Source organism: Dermacentor andersoni, chromosome 6 (assembly GCF_023375885.2).
Source record: "Dermacentor andersoni chromosome 6, qqDerAnde1_hic_scaffold, whole genome shotgun sequence".
NCBI classification, from domain to species: Eukaryota; Metazoa; Arthropoda; class Arachnida; order Ixodida; family Ixodidae; genus Dermacentor; species Dermacentor andersoni.
The window spans coordinates 130,174,783-130,196,686 of NC_092819.1; the positions used below are offsets into that span (position 1 = coordinate 130,174,783).

Below are 21,904 nucleotides of genomic sequence, written 5' to 3' on the forward strand. Positions count from 1 at the left end.
TTCTTCCGTTCCCTCCTCAGGTCTAGGCTAATTCGAGTTCTTACCATCCTGTGGTCACTGCAGCGCACCTTGCCGAGCACGTCCACATCTTGTATGATGCCAGGGTTAGCGCAGAGTATGAGGTCTATTTCATTTCTAGTCTCGCCGTTCGGGCTCCTCCACGTCCACTTTCGGCTATCCCTCTTGCGGAAGAAGGTATTCATTATCCTCATATTATTCTGTTCTGCAAGCTCTATTAATAACTCTCCCCTGTTATTCCTAGTGCCTATGCCATATTCCCCCACTGCCTTGTCTCCAGCCTGCTTCTTGCCTACCTTGGCATTAAAGTCGCCCATTAGTATAGTGTATTTGGTTTTCACTCCACCCATCGCCGATTCCACGTCTTCATAGAAGCTTTCGACTTCCTGGTCATCATGACTGGATGTAGGGGCGTAGACCTGTACAATCTTCATTTTGTACCTCTTATTAAGTTTCACAACAAGACCTGCCACCCTCTCGTTAATGCTATAGAATTCCTGTATGTTACCAGCTATATTCTTATTAATCAGGAATCCGACTCCTAGTTCTCTTCTCTCCGCTAAGCCTCGGTAGCACAGGACGTGCCCACTTTTTAGCACTGTATATGCTTCTTTTGGCCTCCTAGCTTCACTGAGCCCTATTATATCCCATTTACTGCCCTCTAATTCCTCCAATAGCACTGCTAGACTCGCCTCACTAGATAACGTTCTAGCGTTAAACGTTGCCAGGTTCATATTCCAATGGCGGCCTGTCCGGAGCCAGTGATTCTTAGCACCCTCTGCTGCGTCGCAGTTCTGACCGCCGCCATGGTCTGTTGCTTCGCAGATGCTGGGGACTGAGGGCCGGGGTTTGATTGTCGTGTTCATATAGGAGGTTGTGGCCAAGTACTGCACCAGGGTGGCCAATCCTGCTCTGGTGAGGGAGTGCGTTACCGGTTCTGGTCACCGGGATCAGGCCACACTCCAGGCCTGTTTGTGCAATTTTATCAACACGCGGTTTTTTTTTTAAATCCGGTGGAAAATTGCCGGCACCGGGATTCGAACCACGGACCTCTTGCACGCGAGGCGGGTGTTCTACCTCTACGCCACCTGCATTCAGTTTTCTGCATATTGATCTCCAAACCCACTCTTACACTCTCAGTGTTAATGTCCTCAATCATTTGTTGTAACTCGCCCCCAGTGTTGGTGAACCGGACAATGTCGTCTGCAAACCGACGGTTGTTGAGATATTCGCCGTTGATCCTCACTCCTAAGCCTTCCCAATTTAATAGCTTGAATACTCCTTCCAAGCATGTAGTGAATATCATTGGAAAGATTGTGTCTCCTTGCTTGACCCCTTTCTTTATAGGTATCTTTTTACTTGTGATGAATTAAGGTAGCTGTGCAATCTCTGTAGATATTTTCTAAGATATTTACGTAAGCCTCCTGTACTCCTTGATTACATAATGCCTCTATGACTACTGGTATCTCTACTGAATGAAATGCCGTTTGGTAATATATGAAAGCCATATAGAGAGGCTGATTGCACTCTGCAGATTTGTCGATTACATGACTGATGACATCGATGTTAACCATTGTAGAGTATCCCATCCAGAAGCCAGCCTGTTCTCTTGGTTGACTGAACTCCAGTGTTGCCCTTATTCTATTAGACATCGGTGAATATTTTATACAATACTGGAAGTAAACTAATAGGCCTAATGAGCTTACTTAATAAATATTATTAATTTTTCGATTCTTAATGTCTCTTTTGTGGGTTAGCATAATGTTGGCATTCTTCCAGTTTTCTGGAACCCTTGAAGTCGCGAGACAGTTCGTATAAAGAGCCGCAACCTTTTCATGCATGATAGCTCCTCTATCTTTAATTAAATCGACTGTTATTCCATCTTCTCCTGTTGCTTTTCCCTGTTTCATGTCTTGCAAGGCCCTTCTAACTTCATCGCTAGTTATAGAAGGAGCGCCTGTAACCTGTTCATTACTTCGAATAGAGTTATCGTGGCTGTTCTGGGTACTGTACAGGTCAGTATATAATTCTTCCGCTGCTTTTACTATATCTTCGAAATTGTTGATGTTGATGATATTACCCTGCTTATCTTTCGATGCATACATCTTGGCTTGCCCTATGCCGAGTTTCTCACCGATTTCATGCTACGTCCATTTTTTTATTGCTTCCCAAGTCCTTCTCACGTTATAATTTCAGATATCCCATACTTTCTCTTTGTTGATCAGTTTCGACAGTTCTAATTCGAATTCTACCTGATCGCTTGAGTTGGACATTTTCATTATTTGTCGTTCCTTTACTAGGTCATTTGTTACTTGGGAGAGCTCACCTTGCCTTGGTGCCTTACCTCCTACTTCAATTGCTGCCTCTGAAGCAAGCCTAGTTAAGGTTTCATTCATTACCTCTATGTCATCTTCATCTCTTTGTTGTAAGGCTGCATATTTGTTTGCAAGTACCAGCCTAAATTGGTCTTTGACCCTTACTGCGTCTAGGTTGGCCTGTTTATTCTTGACCAATTTTACTCTCTCTTCATACTGAGGTGAATCCTAGACCTCACTGACCTAAGATCACTGCACTTTACCCTAACACTTCTACATGCTGTACTATGCTGGGATCGGCAGTAAGTATGAAATCTATTTCATTTCTTGTTTCACCATTAGAAGTTTCCCAGGTCCACTTTCTGTTGATACGCTTCCTGAAGAGGGTGCTCATTATTCACAGCTTATTCCTTTCTGCGAATTATACTAACATCTCTCCTCTAGTGTTCCTAGAATTGATACTGTAGTTGCCAATTGCTTGTTCACCAGCCTTTTTCTACACATTGCATTGAAGTCGCCCATTACAGCATACCGAGTTTTCACTTTTCTCATCACTAATCCGCCTCTTTCATTTTCCTGTGCTGCCCTCTGCCGCTGAAAACGTTTTGGAAGGGTCCCAGGGCTTTCGCCGGTTGATTTGTGTACCTGCGTTCACGTTGAGTGCGCGTCGGTGGTGCGTTTTGTGGATCGCGAATAATTATTAATGGCTTCTTCGGGACAGCATGTCGTACCTGAAGCCATGCAGCACTCAATGACTACTGGGTGAGCAGGCCTGAGTGCGCTGTTCTGCAAACAGCGCGGCCGATAAAGGCACGCTGAATTCAGTTTGGCGGCACGGCTGCCTTGTAATTTGTCACTGATTTCTGCACTTGGACCTCACTTTTTGTATTCTTTTTACACATTATTTAGACGTTTCGCATATTCGAAAAGCCTTCGAGCGCAGCCTTCTGCGTAGGATTTATTAAAGCGGTGCACTTGTTTACATCAACATCTACAGCCGCAGGTCGTTGTTATCGTCAAATATTGTGGAAAAGGTGCATTGCTGATATAAAATAGTCTCAAAATGTAGTAAAACATGCATATCTGCGCATATGTGCCATTTGTTACACCCTGAGACGAGTCAATATGAGCGGCCGAACCACTTAAACAACGGCAACTGTGATTCACATACATATATTACGGGCTGCTCATTTTCGCTTTTCTTTAACTCCATTATACTTACAGCTTTAGCCTGCCATAGAGCATTATTAGAGAAAACTGTGCTCGCATAAGTGCTCATTTGTAGGCCGTGTTGTTCTCTCACGAAAACTCGCGGATGCCACCGCTCACACGGCATTGGTATGAGCGAGGTGGTTATTTATGCTGCTGTATACCGAATACAACGCCTCTTGTTTGCCGCTTGACACAGAGGCAAGCGGTGTATCTCTGAAATTTAGAAATGTGTCCGCAAAGCAACACGTACAGGCCCACCCTTATACGTAGCGAATGCGGCCGACAGCCTACAGGTACGGTGACGTACAGATGTTGGCACAACGCTGTGTCGCCGCTTACCGCTTATTGTGTAAGCGCCGTGCGAAGTGAAGTGTGGCTGATTTCAAATCGCTAAGGCTAGAATTGAACTACAAAAGCAGCTTCGCTCGACCTAACTGCATACATTTCAGCTCAGGTCCGCCGGTAGCGAGTGCACGAACTCGACGGCGCCAGGTTAACTTTCGCTGAACAGGATATCGACATTGGCTCAGACTTCGTGGGCACAACTTGAGAGAGAAGCTTGTGCATTTCAACTTGGTAGGCGTGCTTGACTCATTTTGAGCACGATTAATTACATATACAAGCGAAGATGCTGTCGCTATTGTGTTGTCGGTTCGACGGCCGATCGCACGGGGTTCGGTCGAACGATGGTCGGCACGCTGATTTTGCCGGTGCCTTCGATAAGAAAGCCTGTCGCAGTACAACTCGCGCTCGTCGGTTGCGTCGTTGTCGACGTGGTATGATAAAAAGCTTTCAGTGACGCACATTAGTCGGTCAATCATTGAAGTGAGCGTCTTGTCGGTCTCGTATCGACCCAGTGTTGCCGCGCCTTACGAGTACGTGCAGTCAGGAACGCGCTGCCACCACCAGCAAGTGAGGACCGACGCTGCAGAAAGACTTCGTCAGCAACGTGATGTACTTAAGCGTAGCTCAAGTGTAACGCACGGGTTTTTCGTTAAAGTAGCGAGCCATTCATGAAAGGCGGCAACTACCTGGCTCACGATGCAGTCCGGGCAACTCGGACGATGGCCTGGCCGCTTTCTCTTTTAAAGTGGAGTTGCGGTCTTACGCTACGCACGCCTTCGGCACCGCACCGACGTCGAGCTACCAGTAGAGTTTCCACGTGGTACACGGCACGAGTGTTTGCAGCAGAGCGCTTTTTTTTTTTTTTTTTTCGGGAGACTTTTCGGCACGCGGCCACGCGCGCGACCCTTCCAAAACGTTTCGCGACTACTCCGCTAGGGCAGGGCGCATGCGCCGTCGCGCCACGAAAGAGGCGGATTGAACATATTCATAAAACTGCATGATCTATTTCTTTATCATTGTGACTGGAGGTTGGAGTACCTTTATTCTAGACCTCTTATTAAGTTTTATTACTACTGCTACCCTCTCATTATTAAAAGACATTTATTGGCGCGAGTTAAAACACACAATATGTTGTACACATAGAAGACAACACGTGTCGTCTTCTATGTGTCTGCCTTATGTGTGTGTTTTAGCTTGAGGCAAAAAACATGTCTTTTAGCAAGCACCAACTAGGCCAACAAGCACTTCTGTTGCAACATATTTCTCTCATTAATGCTGTAGAATTCTTCAACGTCTCCCACTGTGTCCTTATGCATTAGGAATCCTACCTCGTATAACTCCTTCCCTGGGAGTCCTCTATAGCAGAGGATGTGGCTGAGACAGCACTGCATAAACCTCACTAATGCTAATGATATCCCAAACAATGCCTAATGTCCTGCTAAGCTGGCTTCACTAGGCAAGGTTGGAGCGTTGAACGTTGCCAGGGTGGGGGGGGGGGAGTTTCCATTGGCAGCATCTCATCCCCCCTTTAGTGGATTTTTGCATTAGTTGGAATTTAACAATTAAAACCTCCACACCGGTAGTCTGCAAGAAATATCATCGCGGCAGCAGCACTCAACACATTGCTGTGCGTTTCGCGGGCCCACAGTATCCGTGCTGGACGCGTTTTATTTGTGCTCGCAGGGTGATCCCAGGCCAAGCAGGCCAACATCTCTGTGCGCGGCGTGCAGTTGTGTGATGACAGCAGCAAAGGCGACGACGATCGTACGCATATGTACTCCGGTCGTGCGACACGAGTTTATGACATGCCGATTCCTGTGTCCTAGATAGGTGTCGGACGTGCGTGTGAGAAACACGGATTGTGACTGACTGAGTGTTATGCAGTTGTACGTATACCTATGTCTGCGTCATCTGCTCCGTGTTGAAATGACCACTACATTTGTATTTCAGGGGAGGAACGTTAACACACCTTCGAGTTGGGCCAATCATGAACGCGGTGCAACGTTGCACGTCTTCTACGTAACGTCAGCCGCTACGCAGAAAAGAGAGGGGAATGCGGGCTGGTTCCGAAGGTGATGCAGTCCAAAACATAGTCTCGAACTCGTAGTGGCCATGAGGGAAGAATGCAGGAAACTGGCACAGAGTGGTGCGCACCACATTGTTAAACCTCAATATAACAAAGTCCGTAAAATCGGCTATTCGATTCGTTGTCAAAGTTTCGTTGTAGTGAAGTTCGACCTTTTATGCAAATAAGTACAATCGCCAATAGATTTTTTTTAGACGGAAAAAGCCGTAATATTTTTCGAATTATTGGGCAGTCTAAAAAAAATTCAATGAGAAAAAAAAATTGAGTCGGCATTTTCATGCCATGTCGTCGATGTATTCACATCGTTGGCACAAATTAGACGAAGCCAGCCACGGTGCCGCATGCCCTTCGCTCTTGCGGCTGATATTGTCGGCCCCAGTAGGTCGACATTATCGTGAAAAGCGCCGGTAGTGCAGAGCGAATGCTTCGCCTACTTGTCGCTTCAACACTCCTCCGAAACTTGACATTACGCAACCTCCAGTAGTATACGTGTGGGATGACAATGTACATGATGCCGCGTCATCTTGGCACATCCACTCTTGCACACGTGGCAAATGACCTCTACACAGGGCGCGCGTTGGTTGTGTATGTGCTTGGCAGCGCTGGAAAAGGAGACTTGCACCAATCTTTTATGTACAGGGAGATTTCGTGCCTCTCTATATCAGACGTGTCGACTAGTAGACAAATGAAAACCTTTCCGACACAATGCCAGAAACACTATCGGCAGGAACCGCATGCAGTCTTTGTCACGAAGAATGGCACGGGGAGCCATGGTGTATGTACAGCGGCAAATGATGCCGGAATGTGGTACCACCACAGTGAAACTGGAGAAACTACGTGCAGTTTGCGCCTTGAACCTCGGCTACTTCTTCCAAACCTTTACTACAGGTGGCGGTAGCTGCCTGCTCGGTCCAGGGCAGCCAAGTCCTAGCTTGGTCACCTTGGACACCTCAATGCATTCCTCGCCTCCGAGTACTAGCCCGATGATGAAGGCACTCCTCAGTATAATTATGTCACCAGTGTTCAGCCACTCGCAATAGGAAGATCAGTTTAACTCTTTCGGGACCACAGAAAAAGCGGGCAATTCTGAATGGTCATAACTTTTTTTAGAATAAGTCACTGTGCTATATTGCTGTAACATATACCAAAATGCAGCTAATTAGATGGGTTTTTTTTTTCATGTAGAAATAAATACTAGGCTTCAAGGTTATATACAACATTAAGAAAAAAATTTAACTGAAAATTTGCTGACACAACATTAAAAAAGTTGGAAAAGGCATGGATATACAAGTAAAAAAAACAAATCCAAGGTATGCAAAATGTACTACATTGCCTCATTTCTTCCTTATGAAAATATGGCATGCCTACCTACAACAGTCTTTTTTTTGTGAACTCTGGCACCAGTGGTTTCCACTCAGTTCCCACAGTTCTTGTGCCCCTCTAGGAAACAGTTGCGGGCAGTGGAAAAAAACGACACAAATGAACATTACATGTGCTGCAATCATTTTCAGCTCATTTTCTTCTGCTCATAGCACAGCTTGCAGTTTTTGCATTTTCCACTTCTTCCGGCTTGTGGAGCAAGCGTTTTGTAGAGAGTGGTGGAGGAGTGCGAGCTTGCAAGGCACAGACTCCAGATTCAGAAACTGTTGAACAAGATGTTTGTCCAAAGCTGGGTGGTCAAATCCAGCACTGCGTGCTAGCTCAGGAATCTCTGGGTGCAATGTGCGGTGCACCTGGAATAGTATAAAACAGTTCACGCAGGTAACATTGATGCACTGGAAGAGCCTTCTACCAACACATGCTTCTCATTGGCCACTATAATGCATCTAATCATTTGATCTGATTTATCAATGCCTAGCATGCCAGCATTATAATCATGGATCAGCAAAAATCTTGTCGCAGATACTATCAAAGTCCAGGTGTTTCCCCTTTTTTCTGCCCTTTTTGCAGCGACTGTGTTGTTTGCTGTATAAACTGTGCTCATTATGTTGACTACACGTCGGTCTTTCCACTGAAGGTACAGGATGTTATGACCGTGCAACCATCAAATGTCGCCACATTGAGCTTTTTTTTTTTTCCATCGCGCATCTTTCAGTTCGGCAGGAAATCATCCTTGTGATCCTTGCGTGTGGTTCGGCAAGCCAATGTTTCGGTCGAGGAGATGACCAAACAGGCGTGCAGAAGTGTACAAATTATCCCTGAAGATCCTGTACCCCTAATGAAGATATTTTCCACACAACTGGCAAATTACACCGAAAGCCGACCCATGGGGCGGCCCTGGCTGCTCATGCTTGCCAGTATATACACTATATACTGCCGGTATATAGTATATATGCCGGCATAGTATGTGCCGGTATATACACAAAGTATATTCAGTGCCAAGGTCAGCTATGACCCACAGCTTCTAGCCCCCATTTTGCGACTTTACCTTTGGCGTACTGTCAGATGCCAGACCACCCTTTTGATTTCACGATATGCTCATCCACGAAAAGATTGTGATGTGGCTGGAAGAGCTTTGACGACACTTGGTTGATGTGCTCCAGAAGCCACCACTTGTACTGGAGCTTTCCTTGTCTGTTGACTGACACCATCCAAGTCTGCAACATGCAACACCGCAAGGAGAACTACAAGACAATGTCACGGCATGATCTGTGGTGGGAGCCGACCGCTGTAGAGATCTCCCACATTCCAGTATAGCTTCAGCTGGGGAATCTTCACGATGCCCATGTAGATTACAATGCCAATGAACTTCAGCATTTCCCTTGGGGCAACTTCTTCCCAAGATCTGTCAGAACGAGCACACATCAGTTTCTGCAAAATGTGAGTCGAAGCATATTTTTTGGGGTTTTCACAAATAGCTTCGATCACATTAGTTGAGAAAAATAAAAGAATGAAGTCCAGGGTAGTTCAAATTTTTTTTTTATCCACTTCCGAGTGCCACGCCTACATCATCGTCTAAGTACACGCCAGGTTCCCGTCTCAGCGGAAACTCGATCCGCTTCTGCGCCGGCGGCAGGAGATCACTACCATAGCTTGTTGAGAATCTACCAAATAAAGATAAAGCAATGAGAACATAGAGTGAGATCATTTACCTATTCCCGAGAGAGCTGAATGTGGAACTATGCTCACCTTCGACTTCCGAAATGAAAATGGAGCTGCCGAAGTAGTCTTCGGACTCTTCACTGCTCGTTTCATGCAAAAGATCCGTTGCCGGAGCAGCGGAATCACGCAATTGACGGCGGTCTCCTTATGCGACATGACACGAGCACGCCATTTTTCTCTATGTCCACCACTGCTGCTCTCTAGAAAATTCTCTCTCATGTATCGCTGCAGGGTAGAAAAAAACCAGTCTAAATTCCCAACTACCTCCTAGATGGAGCTACATGTCCCAGAGCACGTAAATTTGAGCAGCTTGGCAGAGTGCGCAAAACTGTTGATCATATATGATCGATGGCCTATGAGCGCTGTCCTGAAAGTATTAGCGCATTAATAAGACAAAAGAACGTGCTACTTATACCATTACATTTGATTTAAAGACGTTACCCTTAACAATGCAGACGGTTGAAAGGTTCTGTTTTCTCCACTCTGCACCACCCGTGCTTTTTCGCTTCAGTACATAGTTCCGTTATCGTGTAGTGTTGAGCTGGTTTTGCTGGCTCATGAAACTCGCACAAAAAATGCAAGTAGCAGAAAATGCCATGCCCATGCGAAGACACGGGATTCCCGAACGGTCCATGCCACTTCAGCAGCTACAGCAGTGAATCCAACGCGCTGTCTTGGCTTGGTTTCTTTATGGCCGTGCATTTGCGTTTTGTGCAGAAAACCGTAGCGCTATATGTTGGGTGCCGTGTTACTCAACAACAGCAGTAAAGGGTAGTGATGGCATATGCAACGTCGGCACTCCCCGCTCAGGCAGGGCGAATGGAATGGTGCTACAGGTATGCAGATCCTTCAGGTGCAATTTTCTCCAGATTAAGTCTTTTCTTGGCACGAAACAAATGCTGCGAGGGTTCTGGAATGGCATTTTAACAGTGCACACTGACTTAGCATTTGCCTTTAGTGTCCCTTTAACGAGAGCTTACCATAAGGTGCCATGTGTGTATGCGTTGCCTAAAGCATCACAACACTGCTGCGAGAAGAGTACTGCTCCTCCAACAGGAAGCACACCTCTCACTCGGTCTATGCTGCAACACGTAGTGCACTACCACGGCAACCGGTGGAGATTTCTTCAAAATGCCCGTTGCTTGTCAGCACGGACATCCCATACAGGCTACAGGAATAAAGTTATGAATTGGCTTCAAAGAACCAGACAGTTGTCCAAAAAAGTCATTCTAACAGACACTTGTTTCTTCACGAGTCGGGCCCCGTACCTTCATATTTCTTTTCAAATGTACAAAACAATTGTTTATTAATTGTCTCACGCACAAGCAACTGTAAAAGCCTTGCCATGCACCTCTCGTAGGCAGTGTGTTGAAGCAGAAGGCGTTGATGGCTCTACGTGCACTTGCTTCAGAAGTGGTCCTTGTCTTTCTTCCACAGGTCGAGCACGATCCGGTCGAGTTCTTTGGTTGTGCTTGCGTCAAAACGTTCAAGCCATGAGTGCAGGTGACCTTCAGGAGAGGCATCATACTCCTTGAGCTCCACTTTGTCGCCTGCAACAAATTGCCAGGTGACTCTTAATTCGTTTGTATAGCTATGAGCTCTGCTTAACAAAGCATTCATCACTTTATATCTAACATAAAGGTTGTGAAAAGCAAACTGCTGAAATGTAATAGCAGTTGAACCCTGTTATAACAAAGTCTATCAAACATGAAAACACTTTTGATTATATACTATATTTTGATTATATCCATTCTAGATTTACTTCATTTTATCCATGTATTGAAGCTTAACAGTACCCGAAAATTTAGTAGCAGACGTCATATAAGTATGGCCATCATAGCAGTGATGCTTACAGGACTACAGAACAGTAGACATATAAGTACCATATATACTTGCATAATGAACACACTTTTTCCCCCAATATACCGAAGCAAAGTTGGAGATGCATTCATTATACGGGGTAAATTTCATGGAAGCATTTTTCGAAACAGCAAAAATTTTAAAGTAAGACGGTACTGATTTGAAACTTGCATCGGATAACTTATCTTTGCAGTAAATATACATGTATACCATTTGCAGAATGTAACTTCACATAGGAACCACCAGACCTGCCATTCAGGTCGCTGGCTGCTTCATCCACAACATAGTTCTGCCACACCATGGTTCCACCACAGAATAAAGAACCAACGCATCAGCCGCGCGAAGTCGTCACGGCCTAGGCCAATTGCACATGGCAAAACTGAACGCTCACTCCGAACGGCGCCCCAGCTTGTCCTTGCAGCCGTTTGCTGTCATTGCAAGCATCACGTTGAAGCACACATCTATTCTGACAACCACGCTGTGTGCGTCTCTTTCCTCGACCACCCTGCTCGTCGGCACGTCAATGTTTACCGCTGTCTGATCAGCGTTTCCGTTTTGTGAGCAGATAAACTATATGTCCCGCAGCAGGCGTATATCGCACAAATCGAAACCCAAGGCAGGCAGAAATGCAAGCGACAGACACGCGAAAGTGCCGGTCGCTCCTTCTTCACGTAACTTGCCTGTGCGCCGCGCCCGGCCACACATACCGTGCATGCCCTCTTGTATTATGTCAGCATAAATTATGTAAACTGCGTATGTTACAGAGCCAGTTGCGTTTTTTTCTTTCTCAAATCTGCCATGTGCCGCTGCGACCGCACTGGCGGAAAGGATGCATTAGGCATTAGGTTTCGATTGCGCTTGCTTTAAATACATGTGCGTGAGTCAAAGATTGTAGGCTCCCCAAATAACTACGGCACGGCCATTCAATCGTGGGACTGCACGATAGCAAAGTTCGTTGTGCGTTCATTATGCGAGGAAAAAACAAATTCAGATTTTTCTTAACTAATTTGGGGGTGCATTCATTACGCGAGTAAATACGGTAGTTCTCCAAGACCCACAACCACTAACACATTTTGGCAACACTCACTCTTCTAAAAAACTCATAGTGACTTGATACTTTCCCGCTAAGTGCCTGTACTGTGTTCTTCCTTCAGTCCTCGTCTTTTGCGCTGTGCAAACATGTCATAATGACACCTCAGATCCGATGTGAGTGAGATACCAGAATACTAGGGTTACCTTCTTTTCCCAAGTAACCCTTCTATGCATGGTAACCCTAGCACAGAAGAGCAACCCTAGTACAGCCGCCGCCGGATTTTTCGGACTCCGAAAGCTCGGACTTGATGGATATTCCAAATTTAATAGATGCACCATCAGTCTTCCCATAGGGCTAATGCGTTTTCACAATGGATTTTTCGGACAGATTATCCGGACGAATTTAGGCTTCTAAGTCTGATAGCAGGGTGCTCTCAGTTTTGCTCGTTGCGCATATGAATGGTTCGTGCAAACTGCAGCAATTCATTATCAGCAAGAGTAGATTGCCAAGAATGCAAAAGGCCTCTCGATTTGATATGCATTCCACAGAAACCGTGGATGACATGCTATCTTGAGTGGCTAAAAGTGTAGGATGGCAAACTGGAGATTCTGTACCGCCGGATCTGTCTTCTTGTAGACAAAGGCTTTTCGTGCTGCATTTAAAATTCCGCGAGCTGCAAAACAAATCTGACCCCAACCTACTCTTAGACAGATCTTTATAATGCAGTCTGAATATAACAAAGCTACCGCATGCCACACCTGCAGTTCTCAGAAAGACCCTTCACCACCCCAATTAATGCGGCATGCAAGGCTTGTTGCTGTGCAATTTTTGGGTCTGCGTTAAACAATTAATTCATGATATCATGGTTACACATGAGTTGAAATGGACTGGGATGTTCTGCATGCCGAAAGCCATACAATTGAACCCATTAATAACGGAACTTGATAGTTCTGCAAAAAGTGGTCGTTATCGAGTAGTCCCTTATATATGTGGACTCGCCCCAAATATGCTAAAAAAATAACTGCACTGAAGCTGGCATCAGCAGTTACAATTCGAAAGCACTTTGGTCAGAAAACCTGATTTTCACTGTCGTTTTTGTTCCCGGTGCGTTCTTACACCTAGCTGCAAGTTTCCTTTAGGAACATCCATCTGAAGAACGAAATGCGGCGTGGTATATACAGTTGTGATGTGTGGTGCGCGACATGATGTAGTGATCGGGACGGACAGGAGCAGACGACAAGGAGTGCACGCGCCGAGGCGAATTCCGTGCTGGAAGGAGGAAAACGACGACGCCGAAGAGCGTCCGGCACGTGAATGCGCAGCGCAGGAAAAGGAACTAAAAGAAGAAAAGCCAACCAATTAGGAAAGACCACGGGGCGTCAGGCAGCCAATCGGAGAATGCCTAATCGGCCAGAGAGAAGAAAAAACATGGTGCGCTGGGAGACTCGGGGGGAGATGCAGGCGAGACGCCGAGAGAATTCCAGGAAGCGACGCCAGGAGGAGGTCAACCACCGGACCGGGAGTTGAAGACGGGCTGTCGGGTTCCGGACCCGAGCCACCAGGACTTAAACCGACCGGGGCTTCCTGCCAACCCGTTCCTGTGCGTCGCCAGTCTACCCGAGCGTGCCGCCAGCTGCTCAAGGCCGGCGATCTTCTGTGCCCGTGGGCAGGACGAGAGCAGTCGGGCTACGGGCCTGAGTTCTACGCCAGCTGCCCGGCCAGAACGCCGTCCCCGTCTGTCGTGCCGCCTGCTGCCCGAGGCCGGCATTCAAGCTTCTGTGTCCGTGGGCAGGACAAGAGCAGTCGCGCTACGGGCCTGAGCGCTCTACAACCAGCTGCCCAGCCAGAACGCCGCCGCCGTCTGCTCGTGCCACCAAGCCGCCTGCTTTACCTCTCCAAGCCAGAGCTGGCGCGCTCCGGTTGCCCGGTCAACCATCCCACACCTCGACCTTTGGTGAGACTGGCGCAACTCCTTTCGTCGACTTGCCGCCGCGTCTCCGCGTCGAGACTGTTATGCGTCCCTGCCGTCGTGGCAAGCCCAGACTCGCGCACTAGTTAACTTCATACTAGCCCCAAGTGTGTTTCTTACTGCCGTGATGTCTATTTGAGTGTTTCTTTTATGTTTTCTATTTACTTCTATTTATTTTAGCCTCTTTTTATTTCCTATAAAAGTTTGTGTGTGTTTTCGAAATAAACGGCTTTGTCCTCAATTGGGTTCTCAGAGGCTCCGCCTAAGAGAACCGTCAGAAGCTTTGAGTACACGAACCTTCGTCCCCATATTTGGGCATCACAACAGTTCAACCCACTTATAATGATCCCGGATATAACGATTTATCGATTACAATGACCACATTACACTCCATTTACAATTTTCTGACACTGCCTAATGAAACTGTGCACAGATATAACGAATGTTTTCAACAGCACTGTACTGTTACAACAAACAGTTCAAAACCGATTGCGGTGAAAGGAGGGAGCCTGCAACGTTCCGAGGCATGGAATCGCAACCGAACTGGGCGCATGGCAGCACGACCCGCGCAACAGTCCAACAGCGGCGAAGATACGACCACCAAGATGAGGAAGCGCCATGCGCGGATTTCAGAAGCCGCATAACCTAACTGTGATCTCCTGATAACAGCGCAATCAGCACCGATCCTTTGCAACATTGCGTGGCGGCAGCGCATGGTTTAGCGTCCTCACCAACTCGGGTCTCGTCAGCAGGAATGCTTCAGCAGCTGTGGCTCCCATAGTGGAAATACATAGACAGCCAATCTAAACAGTTGAAACAGGTCGAAACCGCCGGCAGTCACTCGCTGATCTCAAACACCGTATCATCGTCACTGTTGGAGTGGAGTGGGGCGTGTGTTACAGTGCACCCAGCAGTGTGTGATTTCTGAATAAAGTTCAGCTGTTAATAGTTGTCAATTTCTCAAAATGCTATGCCTACATGTGTTCTAATTCTTTAAAAGTTGTGTAAGTTAGTCGGGTCATGATAAAAATGCAAACTTTTTAAAATATGTGACGTATACTATTCGAACTATTTGATTTGAAATTATCTGACCAAATCACTATTTGCCCATCCCTAGTTATGACTGCTAGCGTCGCTCCGTGCTAAACGCTCTAAGTGTACCCCGCCGTGTTCCTTTTCACTTCGTTGGAATAAACTGATTCTTTGTCTCGTCCCCAATGCGAGCAGTCCGGCTCTTCATTAGCGGCACTTTGTGCCCCGCGTCCGGCCGCCCCGTCGAAGTCAACTACAGCATCACCGCTGTCCCTGTTTTCACATGTGCGCTATTTTTCTGAAACGTGAATTGCGAGAAATGTGCAAACTTGTCCACATTTCTTACACCAAAGACCCGTTGGCAACACTCACCGTTGAGAACAGTGTTGCCCTGAACGAAAATGCGTCGAGGCTTCTTGCGAGCCATGACAATGTCCCAGTATTTGAGGAAGGGGTAGCGGCCACTGTCACTCACTTCAGAGTACCGATCGTACATCTCTGTGGCCTCACGCAGATTGGCCGTTGACTTGTATAGCTGCAAGTGAGAGAAACAGGCACTTAAGATGTAAATGAACAGAGAAAGTAAGCATTAGTTAAAGCTAAAGCGATAGATCAGTGCGCTGAACAATCTAAGGCATCACTTTTACCAAAAACAGCACTCTTGTAATAGTGAAAACATTTCCAACATCCAACAGGATCATTTCATAGAACAGGATGGGTGACACGGCTGCAAAAATACCAAACCAAATCCTGATAACATCCTACATTCTGTTTATAACTTGCAGATATCAATCAGCCAATCAGGTGCTTTCCTCTACTTTCGTTCTAGTTGCTCACTGAACCACATTGGCTAAAATGAAACTGTCAAGGATAAAATAGTGCAAAAGACAAGGTGGCAAGCTAAACGAGATAACAGTTGTGTAGCTGCAGTTCTATAATTGAAAGTAATTTGCCAATATCACTGCAATAGTGACTTCTACAATGCTATAATAACACATACACACAAAGAAAGAAGTATGCTACACCAAATGGCTTGCACTCCTACACTTCTTATGATACTTTTCACAGAAAGGGCTGCCTGGAGTTCACTAGTAGTATGTTCCGGTGTTTAGGCCTCAATATGGCCCTTGTGACCAAAGAACCCCGTCATCAGCAGCGACTACCACGCGTTCATGATTCACTGACTGCATATCGTTTCGGTTACAAAAGTACATAGGGTTAATAAATGCCACTCTGACAGAAAAACCATAAACAAGTTGACAACAGCTAGGACTGACCAATTCACACTGAATTATTTACAGGTTATGATTGATTCATAGGGATTAATGTACCAAAGCAACACTGGGGCTATGAGGGTAGCAGTAGTGAAGAGCATTGGATTAATTATAACCCCCTAGAGTTCTTTAATGTGCGCCCAAACCTAATTACACGAGCGTTGTTGTGCTTCGCCTGCTTCGAAATGCAGCCGAAATGGCTGGGATTTAAACACATGACTACACACTCAGCAACAGAGAGTTGCAGACACTAAACCACTGCAGCAGGCCAATGTTTTTGACAAGGTTGCCAGGTTGCAGCCCGAAATGGGGTATCTATGGAGTATGAAATGGAGAGAAAGGTGGACTATTTTTAGCAAATTTTTTTTTTACCTTGAAGATGAATTGATTAAAATTTTCTCTCTTTATGTTTTACCCTTTCCTACACTTCGTTATTGTTATTTTTAAACTATAACTTTCAATAACCTCCTGCGGTGGCAAGTCAACCGTCAGAATTTGACGAAGGGAAACGCTCCCCCACCCCCATTTCTAGACAGCTATCAGATCTCAAGATTGTGCTTTGCCTGTTAAGCAGGTCTGATGCACACAGATCGCTCACTAATAAGCTCTTCCATATGTCTATAGAAGTACCGACAGATGGAGTTGCATCTAATTTATTTATTATTTATTTATTTATTCCTTTATTATACATACTTTCAAGTACCAAAATCACCACAGAAAGGAGTGGTAACAAAGTAAAATAATATGTGGACAATTATATATAGGCAAAAAATAACAAAATGGGGTAGACTGCTGTTTTGAATGAAGATGTACATATCTGTGATGTGAATGATGGAAGCAGGAAGGTGGTTCCAGTCGGGTGAGATGTTAAACTATGCCAAAGTCCCTAGAATAATTTCAACAGGGTTATTCACATCCCTAGAAAAGGAACTAAAAACTCGCTAAGAACGTGAACCTCAAAAAAGGCACGGTTGTCATTAACCGTTCGAAGGTCAATGCCATAGATACCGTATTTACATGATTGTAAGTCGACCCCTTTTTTTAAATTTGAAAGTCTGAAGTTGGGGGGTCGACTTACAATCGAAACCGAAACATGGCCCCGCCAAAAAACGCGATACCAACGGGAGCTACAACGTAGTTAGAATTTTATGTTTGCTCTATGGCCCTACCCGTATCTTTTCGCTATCCCGCGTGTTTGTTCGCTTTCGGAAGAGTTTTTCAACATTTTTGAGAGTTTTACAGTGCATGCAATTGGTGCATGCAACTCATGGCTGGGGGGGGGTGTCGATAGTTGATGGAAGCGCCACTGTTCCCATTTGCGGCGGCACCCTCAGAACGGCGGCGCTTGCGGGGAGTATCGGTAGTTCATGGAAGAGCAGACACCGCTCGCTGGTTTCTCTTTCTCTGTTTGAACGCATTGGTATTGGCATGGTATTGGTTTGACGCGTTCCACTTGACTGCCGGCTACGTGCTACTTCTATGCTTCCCCAGTCGTCATGAGTGCTCCAGCCTACTAATCGTTCGGCACTCGTTCACAGCAGCGTTCAAGAGGGCTGCCATCCTTTACGCCGAAGAAACAAATCACTGCACAGCGGGCCGCAATTTCGATGTTTCTAAATGGGTGGTGCGAGAGTGGCGACTGCAGCGAAGCGAAATTTTCACCTGTGACGACAAGTGAGAAATTTCCCACGTGCCAAAGTCTGGAAGCTTTCCGGAGCTGTAGGCTAAGCTTGCGGCGTACGTCGCTGAAATGCGTGATCGGTCCCTGCCAGTGAAGTGCGACGTGGTCATGAAACAAGCCCGGACCTTCGCCTTAATTTTAAGATTCTGCTCCGCCGTGAGTACAACGAGTGGCTGGCGGCAGAAGACTGCGAAAATACGCCAACCGGACTTGTCAAAAGAGCGTCCCTGACGGCTGCGTGTGGTTCGGTGCATTTGGCGTGGGCTGCTGTTCTGCAGGATGTCCTGGTGCAGTCGTTTGCCAAATTTGAAATTTCGCTGGACCACGACGCGCTGTGGGACCGCAGCACTAGTGAAGACGAGTAGTCCAGTGACCATGTCAGCTACTAATAAATTTTCGTTATCGAATGCGCCCTCGGGTATGCTCTCATTTTTTTTTTTCGGTCACGCGATATGGGGGGGTCGACTTACATTCGAATCGACTTACAATCGTGTAAATACGGTATACGGCGCCATGAACAAGTTCCAAATGGTCGATGTCGTATATTTATGGCGCTGTTTGTATGGAAAACTCAACAATTTTTCAACTATTTGTTGCCCAGGAAGTGCTGTCGCCCTCTGTATGAACACAACGATTTTTTTTTTTAACTCCATAGTCTCTACGTTTTCAATCTATGGCTTTTTTAGACCTACGTTTCAGTGACCACTCGCGCATCCATGCATGCGATGGTGAGCAGCGGTTAGTTTTGGTTTCGTCTCGCGGGCTATTTCCGTTCGCTGTACTCCAAAAACTGACGTCTATCTGGTTTCTACTCCCTCAAAGGGTCACCACCAGAAGACGCTAGCTGACCTGTTGCTCACAGGGGTGCAATTACATCTGCTCACAGGCTTCTGCTGGTATACACAAACGATGCTGCCATGCCTGCATTTCTTTTCTCGAGACTCGCGATAGCCGATTGGCCCCCGTTGGCGACAGAACGAAGGATTACTGCCAGTTTCCTATTTTTGTTTTTCTGACGGCCGCACAACCATAGAGTTTTCTTGTGTGCGCCCACATACACAGTTTGATTATGCTATGGGTGTGCACGCTAGTTGCTCTGTTGCAAATGATTTGAGCAGCAATTCCTCTAATATGGACAACCCAAGTGCCACACCAGAATATATCCATGTCAGTTACCTACTTTACTTATTCTTATTATAAGTATTTACAGAAGCCCATCTGTATTCACGAATAAACGAAGCATGTTTACCTACGGTATATATTTTTTGGTCGCTTTATGGTCACTCTAAAAACTTTGCAGTAAATTTTTTTCAAAATAGCTCAGTCTGAAGATTTTAAATCTGCAATAAAAAATTTGACCCTGGGGTATCGCATTTGGCGAAAAAACTTGACCCTCAAAGGGTCAAGATGACTAAAAATTTGCTCAATTTAGCGGCTTTCTCGCAAGGTTACCAAAACTGCCCTGTGCTTGTCAGCAAAACACCACTACCAACCCCTACAGTGAACGCTTTTCGTCAAGATGGCCAGGGAACTTGCCTGTAGCTTGAGGAGGAACTGCTCAATGCAGGGGCGGCCAAAGGAGACGATCTTGGTCCGGTCAACGGTTATGAGCAGGTCTGGCTTGCCGTCCTCGCCGGTTGTTTCTTGGATCTCCACAAGGTCACCCGCCTCCAGGAGCACACGCATAATCACAAAGCGGGCTCGCGAGTGGGCCTGCATAGATATCCACAGACCAAATGAAGGATAACTTGTCCGAGATCTGTAAGGTGAGCCACCACTGCCGAAGCTCTCCAACATGGCGCCATCCGCGTCGCCATCCTAAACTGTGCTTTGCTGTGGGACTGACTTGAAGACAATCACAAGCTCCCCAGTTGGCTCTTCCACAACAAATATATGCACCAAATGATGATAAACTCCCAAGATTGTCAAAATCATTATATTTCAATGCAATGTTGCTTGCTCTGCCTTTAAAAACACAAAGAAGCAATAAAAAGAAGAAAGCCGAGAGACATGAAGATATGACATCGCATGGAATCTGCAGCCTGCCTGTGATGGACCCACAGTTAAGTTCTTGCACAGCACCAGTACAGTAGGCTTCCGTTGATTCGATTTTTCGGTTCATTCGATCTCGGTCGAAGACCCCAGACGGCACCAATGCATTGCTATGGGCACAAATGTACAATATCCTTCTTTCCTAAAATTGGCCTCTGCCGGACAAATTGAACTTGACCCATCAGCGTGCATGTGCCTGACCCCTATGGTGACCCCAGTAGCAACCCCTTTAAAGGCATCGTCTGTCTTGGCAGAGCTTGGGGGGTCGGTGAATGTATTGAACATACAACCTCTCAGGTTGAAAATGCCTATTTTCAGTCTGCCCTAGGAAGATTTTCAGGCAATAACTGTGGCTAACTACGTCCGATTACAGTATTTACCAGATTCTAATGCGTGCCTTTTTTGCCCAAGAAGACAGGGCCTAAAACCACATTCACGGCATTTGTATGCTTTGCAGTACAACACAGCTGTGTACAGGGAAGCTGACTTCAAAAGAAAACGAAGCGGTGAAGCTGATTTTAGGAAAATAGCCGCCACTGTACAACACATATTGACCCTTGCCCATTTTTCTTGATAGAAGATCGGTTGCACATAACATTTTTCTACTTTGGTTAGGAGCTTTAGTGCTACCTCTATGTTAGTTCTCTACTATGAACTCTTAGAAAGCGGGTGAGCGTTTGATTCAGGGGCATGTCAGAATTGGGCAAACACTGCCAAATGAATCAGCGTTGTGTTACGAAGTTTTTTTTTCCACACCTTGCTTAATTCAACCCACCAGATAACTCAACCAATTTCGCCGGTCCCGTCAGGGTCGAATTAACAAAGTCAATTGTAGCAAAAAGTAGGCAGTGCATGGTTTGCAGCAATAAGATAAATGGGGTTAACAATGCCACCTGCTTGAAGTCTCATAGACCTGCTCCCAAATAAATCAGCAGCCAGTCAGAACAGGAAGATGCTAAACAGAAGTGAGCTTAAATGTGCCTCAATTGCTCAGACAGCATGCAGATCCAACAAACAAGTGCACTCAGAAGGTAAGGGTCACATAAACGGAGAACAATCTTCGCATATAAGCAGGCGTCACAATCTGGTGGACTTCAATTTTTTCCAGAAAACAGCAAGCAATTTTTAAGAGATAAGTCTTTGGGCAGTTAACTGTCTAAAGCCTATCTTTCTTTATTTCCTGCTATACTGACTACCCAAAAGTAGCACTTTGGTGCCATGTCCCCAAATATCTCTTTGCAGCAATTGAACACCACATGGAAGGCTTAGAAACCATGCTTAGGGACAGTTTTGTCCATGGCTGCCACTCTGGCGACACTGTGCGTGCAGGTCATGTTCTAAAGATTCAGCGTTTACACCGTACGGTGTCCAAAATTCCAACCGTCGCAACAAAATGGCTCTACAGACTGTCCAAACCGGGTGCCTGAAGAATCAGTACGCAATGACTGTAGTGATAAAATATGAATTCCTTGACAGTCGTAAAAGGACGGATGAAAGATGGAATATGAACCAGAGTAGACGAAACAATCAAAAGCATGTCAATTTCAACCACTTAGCTTATAAGGGCAAGAAAAGCCACAAGGACAAGATCCGTCACCTAATGTATTAATTGGAGCCATGCGAATAGCGAACAATAGGTTTCGAATTGAATAAAAAGAAAGAAGCTTAATATTGAAAGGAATATCGAATATTGGGAAATTTTTCGGAATATATAATGCTCACAAATTTTAGGCAAGAAAATACGGAGGTGCACATGCCTGGGAGCCTCCCAGCATTGCATAACAAGAATGTAGCCAACTATCTGTAGCTTAGGTACGTACACAGAAATCAACACATTAAAACCTTGTTGATACGATCCCATGTCATACGATTTCCCAGTGCCAACGTGTACGATCGAGGACACAAAAACATTACCCAATACATTT

General features: G+C 45.9%; 1 protein-coding gene across 1 annotated transcript in view; it reads right to left on the reverse strand.

Moving 5' to 3' along the window:
* Positions 1–10,367: 10,367 nt before the first annotated feature.
* The window catches only part of DppIII (dipeptidyl peptidase 3), a 79,079-nt gene continuing 67,542 nt past the window's right edge, over positions 10,368–21,904 (reverse strand). The window contains exons 20-22 of the mRNA XM_055066898.2: positions 19,464–19,640; positions 15,345–15,507; positions 10,368–10,628 (exon numbers count right to left, since the gene is read on the reverse strand). Of these exons, the coding sequence (XP_054922873.2) occupies positions 10,486–10,628; positions 15,345–15,507; positions 19,464–19,640 (483 nt within the window). The 3' untranslated portion in view covers positions 10,368–10,485. The remainder of the gene's footprint in view (positions 10,629–15,344; positions 15,508–19,463; positions 19,641–21,904) is intronic.